Source organism: Podarcis muralis, chromosome 1 (genome assembly GCF_964188315.1).
Source record: "Podarcis muralis chromosome 1, rPodMur119.hap1.1, whole genome shotgun sequence".
Lineage (NCBI taxonomy): Eukaryota > Metazoa > Chordata > Lepidosauria > Squamata > Lacertidae > Podarcis > Podarcis muralis.
In genome coordinates this window covers 30,212,389-30,231,001 of record NC_135655.1, presented here as the reverse complement: position 1 = coordinate 30,231,001, position 18,613 = coordinate 30,212,389, and the positions used below count along the sequence as shown (strand labels likewise).

At 44.8% G+C, this 18,613-nt stretch overlaps 1 protein-coding gene across 2 annotated transcripts; it reads right to left on the bottom strand.

Annotated features, from left to right (window-relative positions):
- Positions 1-1,329: 1,329 nt before the first annotated feature.
- ANGEL1 (angel homolog 1) lies at positions 1,330-16,056 on the bottom strand. 2 transcript variants are annotated; one of them, XM_028719016.2, is made up of 10 exons: positions 15,680-16,056; positions 12,622-13,215; positions 10,855-11,081; positions 10,295-10,364; positions 8,852-9,285; positions 7,168-7,294; positions 6,675-6,785; positions 5,190-5,259; positions 3,790-3,953; positions 1,330-2,669 (listed from the first exon to the last, which is right to left on the bottom strand). In XM_028719016.2, the coding sequence occupies exons 1-10, from the start codon at positions 15,741-15,743 to the stop codon at positions 2,509-2,511; spliced, it is 2,022 nt and encodes a 673-aa protein (XP_028574849.2). In that variant the 5' UTR covers positions 15,744-16,056; the 3' UTR covers positions 1,330-2,508. The 2 variants fall into 2 exon arrangements, with proteins under 2 accessions (XP_028574849.2, XP_028574830.2); XM_028718997.2 differs by lacking the exon at positions 15,680-16,056 and adding an exon at positions 14,926-15,206.
- Between the last annotated feature and the right edge of the window lie 2,557 nt (positions 16,057-18,613).

Below are 18,613 nucleotides of genomic sequence, written 5' to 3'. Positions count from 1 at the left end.
CCCTTCTCACAGAAATCCCAGAAAGTTCACTAGAAGTTACTTCCATGTAAGCGGACACAGGATTGCAGACCAAGTCTCTTCTGCCTTTAAGGTGAGTATACTCATATTTAGGGCTGTATGTGTATACTTAACCTGCACCCAAATAAAACCTTAACCAAATGTAACCCCAACTCTGCAACTTATATAGATTAAGCAACTTTGTTTGCACTTGCTTAATTTTGCTTCTGGAAAATTGTGAAAGGAGAGCAATAAGGGAGTGACACACTGTGCTGAATACCCCTCTCCCCACCCTTGAAGTCTTACTAGGCCTTCCACACTCCATTCTGACACCTGAGGCACAAGCCTTCTCAGTAGTGGCGCCCACCCTGTGGAATACCCGCCCATCAGATGTCAAGGAAATAAACAACTATCTGACTTTTAGAAGACATCTGAAGGCAACCCTGTTTAGGGAAGTTTTTAATGTTTTATTGTATTTTTAATATTTTGTTGGAAGTTGCCCAGATGGGTGGGGTATAAATAAATTATTATTATTATTATTATTATTATTATTATTAATTAGGGACGTGGGTGACGCTGTGAGTAAAAGCCTCAGCAACTAGGGCTTGCCGATCGAAAGGTTGGCGGTTCGAATCCCCGCGGCGGGGTGCGCTCCCGTTGCTCGGTCCCAGCGCCTGCCAACCTAGCAGTTCGAAAGCACCCCCGAGTGCAAGTAGATAAATAGGGACCGCTTTCTAGCGGGAAGGTAAACGGCGTTTCCGTGTGCGGCTCTGGCTCGCCAGAGCAGCGATGTCATGCTGGCCACGTGACCCGGAAGTGTCTTCGGACAGCGCTGGCCCCCAGCCTCTTGAGTGAGATGAGCGCACAACCCTAGAGTCTGTCAAGACTGGCCCGTACGGGCAGGGGTACCTTTACCTTTTATTATTATTATTAGTAGTAGTAGTAGTAGTAGTACTACTATTATTACTATTACTATTATTATTATTATTACTGAGCATTCAACAAGGCATGGCCCAGTGCCCACATACTTCCAAGCTTACTTTCATATCTGTAAGAGCTAGAAAGATGCATTTCTATAAAATGAAAAGCCCTATTGGCCAAATTCTACAGAAAGCTCCTAAGAGGTGTTATACTCAGGTAATCACTCCAGAGAGGCTCAGTGTGCATAATATTAAAGTGGATTTCAGGATTTGCAGGCACCACACAGCAGGGTGCATCTTCAGCAGCAGTTCCCACTGTGTTCGCCAGAGGGCTATACACAAAGTGCTCTCACAAAGCATCCTGCTCAGTTTCACCCACGCCATTCCAACCAACTGAATTTACAACTTTTCTGAAATTATAAAATTTTATTTTATTTTTTCAAGTTTTAAGAAAACATTAAAAATACTGACAACTCCCAATGCATTCCCTCCCCCCACAAAATTTGTGCCATGGCCCACACAAAGCTGAAGGTGATCCTGTGGATTCCATGTATCAAGGAAAAGATGTGGGTTATTTAGAGGCTGGCCTTAACTCTGCAGCCGCATGCTCCTGTCACAATTCATTGGTGATAAAGGAAAAAATGAGCAGCAACTGCCAGGACCAGTTGAGGTACCCAGTACTGTGGCTTACAAGCTGTAACAAAGAACAAAGCAGCGCTCATTTGGGTTTTTGCCACATTTAGTCAGTCTTTTTCTTCCCTGAAGTGCCACCAGAGGCAACAAAAATGTCACAAGTTGATGGGAGAGAGAAAACAGCCTTCTCAAGAACCTGAGCATAAAATCCAAGCGGGCTCTTAAGAGCAGAGATAAAAGTCTGTTACAGTATGAGCAGGTGGCTTCCAAATGTTCATGCAGGAGAGCTGAATTTTGGCAAGGTGACCTCCACAGGGTACGGTTAGTTCACACGGGTTGATTTGATGCTACTTCCAAGCAGATAAGAGAAACAACATTTCAGTCAACAAGCACCCACCTTTGGAGGTTATGAGCAGTACCAGCACTTCAAAAAAGCCCTTTGTTTTGCACACTTGCAAAAATCAGCAGCAGCATTCTGGCCTAGGTGCAACAGAAACAGTAATGTATGGGCCAACTGCTGCTTGTAATGAAAAGAAAAAAGAATGAAGCCCAGATTAGACTCCGGCTCAAATCATCTCTAGTCCTGCTAAGGTCTTTGTGGTGCACAAAGACATGCTCTGCTGACTTCTAAGCAATGGTGGCTAAGCAAACTTGCCAGGCTGATAGAAATCTGCTAATTTGCTGGCGGGAAACACTTTGTTAAAAGAGAAAAAAAAGCTGGTGCAGCAGCCATAAACTGGCAGTGAAGCACTGTAGCATTCTGGGTGAACTCAGGTTATTTCCTCATGAAAAAAGAAGTGTGGGAGAAACGAACAAGGACATCTCAAAAAGGGGAGGGGTGAGGGTGGGGAAGATAGCTTTTGCTTTTTTTTTTTAAAGATAGCTAATGTAAACTTCAACGGCATGATTTTCCCATTCAGACCAACTCTTGCGAGAGTCCTAGAGATCTGGCACATGATCAGAAGTCAGAGATCTGTAGGCCAAAGCTGGCCAGCAGACAAAGATGATCAGATGAACAGAAAGGGTTTGGCAAGCCATTTGCTGACCAAAGGATGTCTTCAGAGAGGAGGGAGAGGTGGCCAAGCAGCTTTAGGGCTCCATCTTGGTACATCCTGCGACCTGAAAATGAATCACAGTTGCAATAAGAGGAGCACAGAGCATGCACACTCATTCCCCATGTGGAGTGGCGGAAGCATAAGCTCAACCACAGACAGACTGCAATGAAAGTGTCAAAAAGTAAAAATACTGATATTAGCAACTGTCATGGGCACACACACAAAACACTGTTTTCAGTAACTAAATAATGCACTAACACAGACACACTTACACAGCCTCTCAAAATCATAACCAATTAGTTTTCTAATTCTACCACCATCCCTCCCTGACTGCAATATCCTAGATGTGTATTCAGCTCATATTCCCAAATCTTTCAACATTCAATAAAATATGAACCAGGAAAACAGGAAAATGGCAATTTTGAAGCTGCCTTATACCAATTGTCTGCCTCAGTAATGTCTACACTCACTGGCAGGGGCTTTCCATAGACAGGTCTCTCCCAGCCCTACCTGGAGATTCCAGGGATTGTACCTGAGACCTTCTGCATTTTAAAGCACATGCTCTACCAGTGAGAGAACATGTTGCCAATACATGTTGCAGTCACCACGCAAGTGATCACTAGCTTGGTAAGTATAAGCTTCATTTCAGGTTTTACCCTCTCAAATGACTCTCTCAGGCTTCAGACCTCAAATTAAAGTGGGGGAACAACACAATGTAGATGTTCAGTACAGTATCTCCCTGTGACAAATTGTGGACAACACTGGACATTGACATTAGGATACTTTTCTTGAGAGCTTTCAGGAGCCAGATCAGAGATGTGAGCATAGATCCTGCTGAAGAAGCATTTGTGGGAGGCAAGGGGCATAGGTCAGAGCTAAAGTACAATAAGAAGGAAGAACTTATGGCAAAACAACAGGAAGTCAGCACTCTAGTCTGTTCCCATCACAATTAAAGGAACAGCCGTAAGAAGCAAAGCACTTACATGATCACCACTGCAACTCACTGCAGAGTAATAGCCAGATGAAAAACAGGGGGAGTTATGCATTTTATGACTACATAAACTGCCATCCTCAGTGGCTCACTGAAGGGCTGAGGCTGAGACAGACAGGCAGTCCATCACAAAAGCTCTGATGAAATACACAAAGTATAGCCATACAGGAGATTTAAGTTCTGTAACACTCACATTCTTCATTATCACTCTTGACAGGCTTTGCTGAATAGAAGATGTAATCAACTGTGGCCCCGACACCCATTGGCATGGTTGTAATCTCAGGGCAACCTCTCTCAGGCAGGAAGTGGCTGTAGGCAGAAGTCAGGTTGAGGCCATGCTGGATACTGCCTGGATACCTGTACAGGAGAAACAGCTCCCCATTCCCAAAACATGGGGAAGAGGAGAAGAAACTCAATTAATGCAAGAAAAGCACTTTAAAAGTACTACTATTCAACTAAAAGCACTTTAAAAGTACTACTATTAAACTACTCAACTCTGCCTTCCACAGACATTTGCTTTGCTATTACTGCCTGATCCTAGGGAAACTCCCTTAAATTTGATTACAACACTCTATTTGATAAATGACTATTTTCAAGGGGAGTCTGCTCAGAGCCCTAAATCTTGCTAAGGTGGGACCAAGCTAGTGTAGCCTTTATAACTGTTGCACTATCCTGGCATATATCTAATCTTATACAGTAGTACCTGCTTCAGGTTACAGACTCTGCTAACCCAGAAATATTACCTTGGGTTAAGAACTTTGCTTCAGGATGAGAACAGAAATTGTGCAGCAGCAGCGCAGTGGCAGCAGGAGGCCCCATTAGCTAAAGTGGTGCTTCAGGTTAAGAACAGGTTCAGGTTAAGAACAGACCTCTAGAACGAATTAAGTTCTTAACCCGAGGTACCACTGTACCTCAATTTGAGTTTCAAGAGAGATTCTCAATTGGCCCACCCATGGTTGGTTTCAATTTATTTCATTGTAACAAATAAAACGGGGACGCGGGTGGCGCTGTGGGTAAAAGCCTCAGCGCCTAGGGCTTGCCGATCGAAAGGTCGGTGGTTCGAATCCCCGTGGCAGGGTGCGCTCCCGTTGCTCGGTCCCAGCGCCTGCCAACCTAGCAGTTCGAAAGCACCCCCAGGTGCAAGTAGATAAATAGGGACCGCTTACTGGCGGGAAGGTAAACGGCGTTTCCGTGTGCTGCGCTGGCTCGCCAGATGCAGCTTTGTCACGCTGGCCACGTGACCCGGAAGTGTCTCCGGACAGCGCTGGCCCCTGGCCTCTTAAGTGAGATGGGCGCACAACCCCAGAGTCTGTCAAGACTGGCCCGTACGGGCAGGGGTACCTTTACCTTTAACAAATAAAAAGAAAAACTCCCTCCTGTGACCCAGAGAGCAACTGCAGTATGAAGATTAACTTGCTCTTGCAAACACAGCCCCCTTTCCTTGGAGAAAACCTTGACTCTAACATAGGCTTTGTGACAAGGATTATACAATCCCCTCCAACCAAAGGTGACTCCACTATGCTCTCAAGATAACAATCCTGGCTATGGAACTGTCTCATTCATGGGACCCAACACCCTTCCCCTTCAAGTTACCTTGAGTAACACAGATCTGGATCAGAGTTGTTCACTACAGTGAGCTCCTTAGGCCAATGTGCAGGACGGTCTGCAATGCACCAAAGAAAATCCAGATCAGATACACCACTGAACGTACAATTTTTGGGTTAAACTCACAATTAGTAACCCCATCCAAACTGCTGCTTCAACAATCTACATTGTCAAGACCAAGTGGCAAAATGGGAGAGAGTGGGGAACAGGTAAAGGTTCCAGCATTCAATGAAATATAATGGTGCATAAAGAGATTGGGAGGTGAGAACATCTACCACAGTTAGAAATGGGCCCCTCCTGCTTTCTCACCTCCAGAACTGGATTAAGCAGTTCATACGCAAACAGGAACAAGATAAAACCAAGACAAGGCTCAGGTGATGAGTAAAGGTGCTGCTCTTTCAAGTAATAGATTTTGCCCAGAATTGAAAGAACCACTTTAGGAATGCCCAAGAGTAATTGTAGACTTTTTCGTAAAACAGCAAACCTGCATGACATACACAAGCTGCCTTTGTAACAGTCCTAAATTTCAAAATAAATAAATTTCCAACAGTATTAAAATAAATTTGCCACATGGCATGGAAGGCTGATTGCTATTTGAAAAATACAAGCCTCAATGCTTATGTTTTGTGATCCTTGGACTTAACTTGCTGTTGGCACATAATGGACTATCATTACCAAACCGCAAGAGGGTGTCCTCTGGAGAAGATGAGAATAATCCACAAATATCTTTTAATCAGAAGATTGCATGAGGCAGATTTCAAAGATTGGGGGAAACGTAATCAAATTTGACACTCTTTTCAGAATGCAAGGTTTGCTACAAAGTCCTCAAAAGAGCCACAGGGAACCAAGAGAAGTATGCGGCGATGCTTCAGCCCACCAATGAACACCTTCAGCAGCATGGGCATAGCCAAGGGGGGCAGCTGCCCCCGCCCAATCAATAACATTCAATAAAAATACATAGCAAACTGAGGTTCTGACCCCTTATAAAAGGCCTGCCCCACTAACAAAAATCCTGGCTACGCCCATGTTCAGCAGTGCCTCAAACCATTCAGTATTATTATTATTATTACTAAAAAATAATTTGTAATAAGTTTTACAATTTTATATTCAACACAATCAATATTATCACAAAAAGAATGTATAAATCTCTACCTCCCCCACCCCACCTCCCGTGACTTCCCACAACTTCCTCTTCTGGTTCATTAATTATTTACTTCTCCTCCTGTTTTTTCCTACTTTAATTTTAATTAATTAAATATTGTTATAATCTTATCATTTTTGTACCATATTTTCACATTAAATCTTACCCTTTGTTATTTCCCCATTATTGCATCTTGACCTTTATACTTGTTTTCTTAATTGTAAGTGTTTACTCAAACCCTGCTAGTGAGTCCAAACCATTCAGTATTAAAAGATCTGCTCCAACTAGGTGTATCATAGTTGCAGAATGAAGCGGTGGGAAATTTGGGATACCTGGCGTGGCATCCGTCACACCTTCCAACAGGACCAGATCTGCAGGTCGCTCACATGCAACATCACAATAACGGAACTGAAGCAGGAAGTCACGGCTGTATTTGCGCCTATCTACAGGGAGAAAGGCAGATCAAAGGAGGGAAATAAAATGAAGCATTTAAGTTGATTTTGATTATTTTCACACAACCTAGTGTTGTTATTTGCATGAAGTGGAGGTACAAGTCCACACTGCACCCATACAACCATCAAAATGCAATTGCAAAACTCAAATGCTGGTTAAAGCGAGGGGGGCCCTAACCTACAATTATGGATGACGGGAATACACACTTTTATGAATAAACATTACTTATAGGATAGTAACATTATATGTGGTTAGGCTCTTAGCCAGTCTGATGGTTTTAGAGTGTAAAAAACTAGCAACTTTCAGACAGTACATTAATGGCAGAGAACAAGTCTCTGCAACACTTGTCCTTGTTTCCACCATGAAGCTCACCTGACTTCTTGCTTTGGCATAGACTGACATACTGGCAGCTGTCTGTAATCCCCAGAGAGCTGGGCCACAGGGGAGTCAGCAGTTTCCGCTGGTGTGGGTTCTGACAGAAGTCTTCCTGTCCAGACACCTACAGGGGCAGAACACAAGCACACGCAAAAGTGTTTTGAAACACACCATCTTCTCAAATACAGCAAAATTTATAGTAGGTGCAGCCACACACACAAGCTTAAAAACTGGCACCTACATCTACAGTTTTGTGACTATGCTAGGAATTTACAAGCAAAGGAATTAGTCACTTAGTCAAAAGAAAGAAAACCCAATGAAGGGTGTGTATTATGGGATCAAGGCTGCTGTTGCATGCAAGTTTTTGAAGCACCCGTACAGTGCTGCTATCATCAGAATGCCAGCATGTATCTCCCACCACCCCAATTTAATCTGAAGTTATGCTTTCCAAAAATAATACAGCAAGTTAAGGAAGCCTGTTGCTAAGGACGCTTTTATAATACTATGCCTCTGTCTGAAAGCACCCAGTCTAAACTATTCCCGGGTAATCAAGAATGTTAGAAATCTAGCCTATAGCAGATGGGGGTACAACAGCAAACGTGTGGTTGTCTCAAGGAGAGAAAAAGGTTTAGAATCCAGTAATTTTAAACTGATATATGCATGACAGTTTTCAATGTGCATCCAATGCACACCCTTATCTAGCAGCCCACACATGCTGGTAGCTTCAGTTTATTCTGCTTCCATCTGACCATTCGGCAAAACCAGCATAGTTTGTGCCATTTGCATAACAGATTTCACATTTTCAGTATAGAATAATACACCCATTTGACTTTCTGCTTTTCATAAAGTTTATTATTTTCAAATGAATAAAATAGAATACATTGGGGGCAGCTAGAATGAGGGGAAATATTTTCTATCTGTTCTAAATTGAATGTATCATAATATCTGTTTGAACATTTAATTTAACGTAGAAAAGTTTTGTTCTCAATAACTTCCTATTTCTGTGCCTGCTTTGTCCACCGCCCCAGCTTCATGTTTTGTGCTAATATACTAAAGCAGCGGGAAGCTGGTGGTCATGTGGGTTAAACCACAGAGCCTAGGACTTGCCGATCAGAAGGTCAGCGGTTCGAATCCCCGTTCTCAGTCCCTGCTCCTGCCAAACCAGCAGCTCGAAAGCACATCAAAGTACAAGTGGATAAATAGGTACCGCTCCGGCGGAAAGGCAAACGGTGTTTCCGTGCGCTGCTCTGGTTTGCCAGAAGCGGCTTAGTCATGCTGGCCACATGACCCGGAAGCTGTACGCCAGCTCCCTCAGTCAATGAAGTGAGATGAGCGCCACAACCCCAGAGTCGGCCACGACTGAACCTAATGGTCAGGGGTCCTTTTACCTTTACCTTGACTAAAGCAGCAATGCAGGCAGCTGTCATGCAGATAGCCTAAGTTTACATAGATTCTAGCATGGACCTCTTCCTGTAGCACCTATGACCCAAATACAATAATGGCCTTTTTATCACAAGAGAAATTAACTCATTCAATTTCTCTTAGTGAACTGACCAAAGCCACAAAAAAAGGTGGTACAATGCTAGAAAATCTCAGAAGCCGCTAAGTCTACAGAGGAAAGGCATGATACATTTTAAGCTGAGTCAAGAGATGTTGCCATCTATCCCCTTTCTCTGCTTACCTTCCAGGCTGGCATTCCATGGTAGTACAACTGGCCATTCCGAATGAACTTGTATAGCGGTGAGTCAGGCACAGAGTTCAGGTCCCCACATAAGATAATAGGGCAGTAATTGCCATCAGCCATTTTTGCAGTCTTGTCTACCTCGGCTAGGAGCAGAGCCATCTGAGCCAGTTTGATATCGCCCCGACGGGGATTATACAACACATGAGTGTTTGCAACACACAAAGGGCTGACTGATTTGTCTCCCAAGCTCTCTGGGAGTAAAGGTTGTAACAGTAATACCAGACCCACATTGTCCCTGTTGAGGATGTCCAAGCCAGGCCGAAAGTATTCAACAGGACTAGCACTTATCAACTGAAACTTGCTTTGCTTGTAGCAGATTGCACAACCATCTGTCTTCCTGCCTGTCCTCCGCTTGTAGATGCAGGCGAAGCCTAGCCAAACAACAAAAGGCTTCATCAGATCAATTTAAACAACCAAGAACTTAAGGCTGCAACTCTAACACATACATGGGAATAAGCCTCACTGAACTAGAAGTAAATCTGCATAGGATTAGGCTGCAAGTCTCTGTAGGCAAGATTAAATTATATCGAGATCTTACACTTCTGTTTTTACAGTGTCCAGCCAACAAATATTCCTCCTGTTCCTATTGTGAAACCATGCCAAGCCAAACACATCCAACTGTCGCAGGAGTTGGAGCAGATTCAGGAAGGCAGGGAACCATGTCTGGGGTGAAGGTTCCCTACTCTGGTACAAAAAAGGGCCAACCTAAAAGTCAGACGGTTCTAAACCTGGCATGATTTTATTCACAAACTAGAGGTTATAGAGGAAATGCATACAACTGTCTCCTGATACAATTTTTCCTTGTTAAACTGAAAAGATGCTACAGGAGCTCCCAAGTTTGAGCAAAGGAATGTCAAAGACTGCTTAATCCTTTTTGAGCCTGGATGTTTCCCTGCACAAAATCAGTTTCCCCAACTTGTTTTCCACTAGTGGGGAGAAGGGTTGCTGGGATCCATATCCTGACTCACAGGAAAAACAGCTTGCAGGTAGGAGCAGGATTTTGAGTGAGAAGACAGCAGGAGGGAGAGAAGTTAAGCAGCTCCTCCTGCATCCTGTTCCTAACTGCAGCCTCCCATGGCTGCTTCTCATTTTTTATTTTAAAAGGAATGTTGACTTTAATCCCCAGCATGAGGCTAAAACTCCACTCCGAAAATCATGGGAGAGACAGACTAAGCCTCTTACTAAATGATATCCTTGTGTGACATTAAAGATAGCAGAGAAGCTCCAACTTCCCCACAACCATTCCTTCTATCAAACTCAGGGGTTAAACAAATCACCCCAGAAAAATTGTGGCCGCTAAAACTGGGTAGAAAAAGCAGTGCTTGGAGGAATCCATAGGAGTATTCTTGAGCTAGTCTCCATTGCAAAAACTACTTATACCCATCATTGTAAGTGTTGGTTCCAGCTGTTCCCAATAGTGATTCTCCTGAACTTCTTGGAGACAAAGAATCTGGAAAGCAACAGAGAACATACTTAGCAGCAGCTCTCCCAAGGCAGCACAACAGATTAAGTTCCCTCACTATAACTAGTTCTGACTGAATATCTTCCCTATACCTATTTCCCCTACTACAGAGTGGGAAAATACAGCATCCTTTGGGACTACAAGCAATTACATATTCAAAAAACTACTTAAAATAAGGAGAGGAGGTGCAAAGAGTTCAAGGAGTGGGAGACTGAAAGTGAAAGTGCTTACAGATTCACAGCCACTGCTACCTAAAACCAGAAAGTTCTCAGTGACCCTTGATAGGAATCTACAGACAATCCAAAATAAAAGACAGGTTTACAGTCAGGTGAGCTATGTGTGAGAAGGACCCAAATTCCAGTTGCTGCAAGTGAGGACTCTGGGGGCCATATTATCAGACACTAGCTAAGAGCAATATACTTAGGATTTCCCTCTCCTCTCTAACTAATATAGTGCCTAATGCAAATGTTACACTCACTTCAGGATCCCAGTGCTGGATCTCCTGTAAGAGATTTGTAAAGCGATAGCTCCAGTCCATAATGTCTGGATGGCAATGCATATAAAGATGAGGGCTCTGTTCTATCAGGTCCTGGGCCAGAATGTTATACGACATGACTCTGAATTCAAATAAAGACCCAGCCTCTGAGCTCAACTCTGGGATGCAAGCCTGAGCAGAAAGATCTTCCCAGTCTCTCCACAGAATTTCTGCATAATGACAAAGAAAGGAAGACAAATGTTAGAAATATGGGAGTGGGGGATGAGGGAATAGGCAGAGGAAACTGCATGAGGGAAAAGGCTTAAACCCTCTTCCAGAACCCCAATCCATTCCAAAAGTTCAAACAGGTGCTTTTAATTTAAAAATACAGTGGAAGATCCTGATCACAGATCTCCAGCATCACAAATAGTTTGACCCTATGGACCAAATCAGATGTGATGTTAAATGCACCCTTATGTTTCACATGCATGGTTTCAAAAACTGCAAATGGCACCAATCTGCCTCCCCCACAATGCAATTAGAAATGATTTTCACCAGGACCAAAGCAGGGGATGAAAGAGTTAAATCCTCTCTAGCTGTGATCCTCATAATTACAATCTTTTAGAAGCTACTACTTACTTTAAAAGGTACTTGTTAAATGCAAAGACACATTTACTATCTTTACAGTTTGACCCTAAGTTACCTCTGCTATGTGGGAAATGAAGGATTAACCATTCACCAATTGCTTGAAGAATTTGAACTATGATATAATCGTTCAGAAAGATTATTCAGATTGTAAAAGTACTCCACTGGCAGAGATAGGCGACCAATGGATAAATGTATTTAAAAGCAACAAAGTTAGCATGGTGGCATCTTGAAGATTAATAGTGTGGTATTTTATAGGCCTACTTCACAAGATGAATTTTTACAGCAACAGACTAAGATAGCTAGTCTTCCAGATTTAAATGTATTGAGGAAGAAAGATTCTGCAATGCTCACAAGTTTCAAACAAGCACTAGATTCATTTCCTTGCAACTGTACTCTGAAACGTCATGTTTCACAGATAGTAATACACTTTGAATAACTCTCCTTTTACTACTTTGCCAGGCAATTCTGATGGCAACTATTCACAAAACCTTCTGCCTATGCTTTTTGGGCTGTAATTTTGGTCATACTACATTAAACTAGTAATAACATATCCAAGGGACGCGGGTGGCGCTGTGGGTAAAAGCCTCAGCGCCTAGGGCTTGCCGATCAAAAGATCGGCGGTTCGAATCCCAGCGGCGGGGTGCGCTCCTGTTGTTCGGTCCCAGCGCCTGCCAACCTAGCAGTTCGAAAGCACTCCCGGGTGCAAGTAGATAAATAGGGACCGCTTACTAGCGGGAAGGTAAACGGCGTTTCCGTGTGCGGCTCTGGCTTGCCAGAGCAGCGATGTCACACTGGCCACGTGACCCGGAAGTGTCTCCGGACAGCGCTGGCCCCCGGCCTCTAGAGTGAGATGGGCGCACAACCCTAGAGTCTGTCAAGACTGGCCCGTACGGGCAGGGGTACCTTTACCTTTAACATATCCAAACATGAAAGGAGTCCAGCAATGGACTATGCTTCCAAGGCAAAACTTTGAAGGAGTCTGCGGAAAGATAATACTGGTGTTTTTCAGCTCTGTTGCAGCCTTACACATGGCAAAGATCATACAGTCATATTATATTGGAAAGTTTTGCTCTATGAAAGCAGAGTCAAAATCAGAAGATAAAATACATTCCTTATACTCACCATGATAAGGTATCTCTAATGGGAGTGGCTGAAACTGACCAGCATTCTGAAAAGGCCACACTGCTCCCTCTGTTGGTCCCACATCTGTCTCCTGGGCAGGACTCCAGGCTAACACTGCAGGGTCTTCAATCCACACTTCTGTAGACAGAGGAGCAGCTTCAACCATCTGAGGATCAGCCTGTGTCCTTACTGCTGCCCACATAGCATTGTCCCCTAAGGCCTCCCTTTCTTCTGCGGGTAAACTTCCTGTCACTTCTACAAATTCCTGTAGTCCAGGAGACGTCTCAATCTGGACCTCACTTGGCAGCTGCTCCTGGCCACCAGATTGTGGTGATACATTCAGGTCGCTTAAGCTTGTCATCAGCAGCTCTGGGCCTTCCAGCCACTCAGCATCTGATATCGTGGGCACCTTCTCTGGTTTTGAAGCACTCTCACTGGCATGGACCTCACCAGCACCTTCCTCCAGCCACTGCTGCAGCAGGGCTTGCTGCTCCTCTGAGACAGGCTTCCCACTGATGGGAGCAGATAGGCCGTCTATATGGGTGGTCGTGCTCTTCGCCAGAAGCATGTTCTTTCGACATGTAAAGAAAGCATCTGCCAAAATAAGCCAACAGCAGATGCTGATTAAAACAACATGTTTCCAAAGGGTAGCAAAATTAGTTGCCACAAAATTATTAGAACTCAACAGTTTATGATACAAGGACAATTCAGAAGGATCAGCAAAAGGTTGGCACAGTAGGGCACACCTGCTTTTACCAATCCTGAGAAGGTGGGCAGGAAAGTAGTCCATGCCACTGTCTAAAGCAGTCCTACATTGTTGCAGGTTCATGATTTTGAACATTTGGGTTTAGCAATATCAAGACTTCCTTGATCACTTTGGCTGATCTCAAAATCTCAAGGATTTTCTATTATTGATTTGAGTGCAAATAGAAGTAACCATTAACAGACATTCATTTCCAAAATATTCTTACCAGATCAGGAGGCATTGTTAAAACAGATAGAAAAGTTAAACAAGTGATATTGGATTACCTCATGAACTGGAACAGAATGTAAAGGTTTTAGCTATGTTATCTGGCTGGTATATGTATTTAGGAAACAGTAGTTTCAGGGACGCGGGTGGCGCTGTGGGTAAAAGCCTCAGCGCCTAGGGCTTGCCGATCGCATGGTCGGCGGTTCGAATCCCCACGGCGGGGTGCGCTCCCGCTGCTCGGTCCCAGCGCCTGCCAACCTAGCAGTTCAAAAGCACCTCCGGGTGCAAGTAGATAAATAGGGACCGCTTTCTAGCGGGAAGGTAAACAGCGTTTCCGTGTGCGGCTCTGGCTCGCCAGAGCAGCGATGTCATGCTGGCCACGTGACCCGGAAGTGTCTGCGGACTGCGCTGGCCCCCGGCCTCTTGAGTGAGATGAGCGCACAACCCCAGAGTCTGTCAAGACTGGCCCGTACAGGCAGGGGTACCTTTACCTTTACCTTTACCTTTAGTTTCAGATTGGAAGGGAGCAAGAAAACAGGGCAGGGGAAGAGGTTTAAAAATCTCTCCCAAAGTCATGATCCCAATCAAACAAACCAGACAGATCTCCTGCATAGGATCTAGCGTGGCTATTAGATGACTCCTCTTCTCTGGGTTAGCATGCTAATCCTTGTTCCCTCACATTTGTCTTTTAGTCACCTGATATTACATGGTAGCAAAATATTTGTCATCATGATGGGTAGAGTGTGATGCAGGACGATAACTTTATTATGCAAGAAACTAGGGCCAGGGGTCACAGAGAAAGACAAACCCTTAAGAGTACTTTCCAATGTGCTGGAGCCCTGAAAATTGATACATTTACAGTTCAAAGCTTTGAATTGTTAGAAAATTCTGAAATGGGACATCTGTACCCCCCTTCTTCAAAAGGGGGAGGGGGAGAGAATGTATTAAAAGCATACCTCAAAAAGGTACTTCCAAAGCCACATAGAAAATGAAAATTGGACACATATCTAGCTCCTAACACTCTGGTTATTAGAAAGAGTCATACAAGGAGACAAGGTAGTGCTAGGTTACTTAGAAAACTGAAACTATACATTCTCACTCACTCACGCTCAGTGTAACAGCGACCTAACTTAAAAGGATTACAACACAAATCTGAAGTGTTTTGAACAGTTCAAAAGACCTATATGTTTCATTTATTATGATTACCACAAATACACGCGTTTGCCTACTCTTCCTACGCTCCCGCTCACACTTCGCTCCAAACCACCTGCCTCCTTAATCTCTTTCCCTACTGCCATCATCCAGCCAAACCATAATTACTGCATCTTACGTACAGCAACATTTGGTAGGGAAACGCGGGGCGAGAGTGGGAGATTCACAGTCTTCTTCGTCTGGCCTTTTGGGTTATTCCCCCCCCCCCCCGGACGCGTGCGCATGCAGCCACGCACACCTTAAAACACACCCTCTTTGAGCGTGCGTGCGTTTTCGTTCCGTTCACGGCGGGATAGAGAAACAGCATGGGTAGAAGAAACCAGCCGACGGTACAAAAGCACTATTTGCATTCATTGCCCCGCCCACTTCTGCGTCGGGTCCCGCCCACAACTGGCACGCCTGTCCTGCTCCCCCTCCCCCCCGCCGCCGCCCCTCGGTTGCCCATATGGGCAAGTGGCCATCTGGTTTTAAAATAACACAGCCCCCCACTGATGTTAAGCACTTTATTACACTGAAATAAAGCACCGGCGACAGATAATGTTGTCCCCGTGAATGTAGGGGCAGAACTGTTAACAACCACCACCACCACGTCCTTCGTGGGGGGGGGGGGCGGACTTCGCAAAAAGGGGTCCCTGAGGCGGGGAGAAGGGGAGGCTTCCAGGCCGCCAACTGAGCGTCGTCCGGCCAGGCCTGGTGAAGAAGCGCCGAGGGGCAGCGGGGATTCCTGTCAGCTTTGGGCCTCGGCTGACAGAAGCCCTCGCGTCGTGTGAGAAGCCGCCGAAGCCGCCTCTTCTTTCTGAGGAGGCTTGTGGGGGGCAGGGAAACAGGAGGAGCCCGGGGAAAAAGGAGGGACGGCGGCGCGGGGAGGGGGGTTACCTCGGAAAGCCCGCAGGAGCCGCGCCACGGGCAGCAGCACGTAACAGAGCACGGTCCCGATCATGCCGCCCGCGCCTCCCCTCCCAGCTGTGGGCCACGCGCGAGGCCGACTCCGCCTCAGCGAGGCTCGAGCGGGCTGATTGGGAGCGGCGCGCGGGCGGGATGAGCCGTTGGGCGTCGCGGCGGCCCGAAGGCCCTCCTTGCTTTGGGAAGGCTGGCGGGCCCGGAGGAGCTTCCCCGAGCAAGCGGGGCTGGTGCTCAAGGACTGGCGCGAGAGGCTTCGGGAGGACGCGGCGCCGTCTCCGCCGCCCGTTTGACGGAGGCTGTGAGGGGGGACCGAGCACCTGTACAGATCCAGCTGCTGGATCTCCCCGGTGCCTGCTGCTAAATGCGGAATATCCCAAGCAGGCGCTTCTGTGGGAAACTCTGGAAGCCACCCCCCCCCCCTCAGCCCATGTTCATTTATTTATCTTAGTTCATAAAATGTATACACCCGCTTGGTTTTAGTAGCTGGGAGGGGGCACACTCAAGAAGCTAAAATAAAGACAAAACAATAAAATTATCCTTGAAAAGTTTGCAGCCGTCATTTAAGAGTATGCGGATAGATAAGAACACACTACTATAGGATAGACTGAAGCCAAATTTAAAATCGTGCACGCTTTCTAAACATCTGGGCAGCTTGTCTAAATAAGACAGCCAATAAACAGGCCTTTTGTTGATCGGATATGCATCCTATGCCCTTTTAAAAGGCTTTTCTTTGGGGAGGGGGGTATTGGGTTGTTCTTATTTTTTTCTGTATTTTGTGGTTTTATATCTCGATTTTATTATGGGAACCACCCTGAGATTCCCCAGGTATAGGGCGGTATATAAATTCAATTGATGATGATGATAATAATAATAATAATAATAATAATAATAATAATAATAATAGGTGACTTTCAGTGGGTCGCTCTCTCTTGCAGGCCTAACTTTACCTCAGAGCATGGGCGAAGCCAGGATTTTTTGTTTTGGGGGGGCAGAACCCTGGTTTGCATTGATTTTGATGGATTTATGGGGGCCAGCTGCCTCCCCCCCCCCCCCGGCTGTGCCCATGCCCCAGAGGGTTATTGTGAGGATGAAAGGGGAAGGGGAGTCTATTTGACAGTGGAACCATCTCCCTCAGCAGGTTGTGGACTCTCCTTCTTTGGAGGTTTTTTAGCAGAGGTTGGATGGCCATTTGTCAGGGATGCTTTAGCTGAGATTTCTGCATTGCAGGGGGTTGGACTAGATGACCCTTGGCGTCCGTTCCTTAGTACTCTTATGATCAAATGTCGGCTACCTGTGGCTTCTTAAGAGGAAAGGCACAATACAGATGTAAAAAATAAATCGTTGGGGCTTCCCAAATTTTCTAAGCGGGGAGGGGTGGGTACTGCAATGAAGCAACGGAATTGCGTTGGGAGGCAATTCAGGTGCCCTGCGCTCAGCGCACATCTCACTGCTTCGTGGTTGTGCAGATCAGCATAGCAGCCTGTCAGGTGCACACCTTAGGAATCTCCTTCTGGAATATCACACACAAACCTCACTTCAGCATATCCTTGTGGTAGACTTCTCACCTTTTCCTCTGCAGTTGGTTATGTGCTTTATGAGGATTTTAATAATAGCATTAGCAGCACAGAATCAAGGTTAATAATTACTATTGATGAATCCAAAACTGGACTGTGTGGTCTGTGAAGCATTCAGGAGGCCATCACATCTTCCCGAAATTAAAGAAACATGATACTTGTTTACTAGTGTTTTTTAAAAAGTAAAATAATTTGGAAGGGAAGGAGTTTCCTTCTGGCGTCTCGTACTTAAAAAGTCAGCTTCCATTTCCCCCCACAATCCAAAGGCTTAGAGCTTCTTTGAAAATGAAAACAGTTTATCAGATTTTAACTCCATTATTTTAAATTACCTAATTTAAGAAGGTCCTAAAAATAATAATAGTACTGCCAGCTGCTCTGATTAATTTTTCTCTTTTTTCATTATCTTTTTTGCCTTTTCCTGTCATGTAAGGCCTGGGTCATTTACTTGAACCATGTTGGTTGGTTTACTAAATTTACCCCTTGCTTGTCTGCAAGATCACTCCCAAAATAACTCTATCACCAGCTCCAGTCTTGGATTCATTTACATGCTCATGGAATAAATCAGAGGTCACATTAGGTGATAATTAGAAGCCTTTCTTCTTGTCTAACAGTTATGACTAGTGCAGCTGTCACTGAAAACAAGAAAACAGTCTCTGTTTGCTAATTAGAATTGTAAGCAGCTCACAACTTGCAGCAAGAAAACAGAGACTTGACAGGCACCCAAAATAGAAAGCAAGAGTGGGTGTTAATGGCCCAATCCTATACAAATTTAAGCATGTCTAAACATCAGTTTTCTTTACCTTGTCCATTGACATTCAATATATAATTTTTATGAGCCACCCTAATAATTGTATTTATTAATTGCTGTAACCTGTCCAAGGACCTTATGGTGAAGGGCAGGTAAGAAATCAAATAAATAATAATGATCCCAATGAACCATCTTTTCAACAACTTTGTGGAGGGAAAGATGTCACTACCACATTCAGCTTGGTTTCCTTCTGTATTGTATGCGACTTTTGGATGGCAACAGATTTTACCATTTTTGCTGTCCGTTAAGAAAGGCTATTATTATGAAGACTCTTGCTCAGCACTACCTTACCAGCGTTCATGCCTATACAGTGGCACCTCGAGTTACAGACGCTTCAGGTTACATACGCTTCAGGTTACGGACTCCGCTAACCCAGAAATAATACCTCTGGTTAAGAACTTTGCTTCAGGATGAGAACAGAAATCGCACGGCAGCAGCAGGAGGCCCCATTAGCTAAAGTGGTGCTTCAGGTTAAGAACAGTTTCAGGTTAAGAACGGACCTCCGGAACGAATTAAGTACGTAAC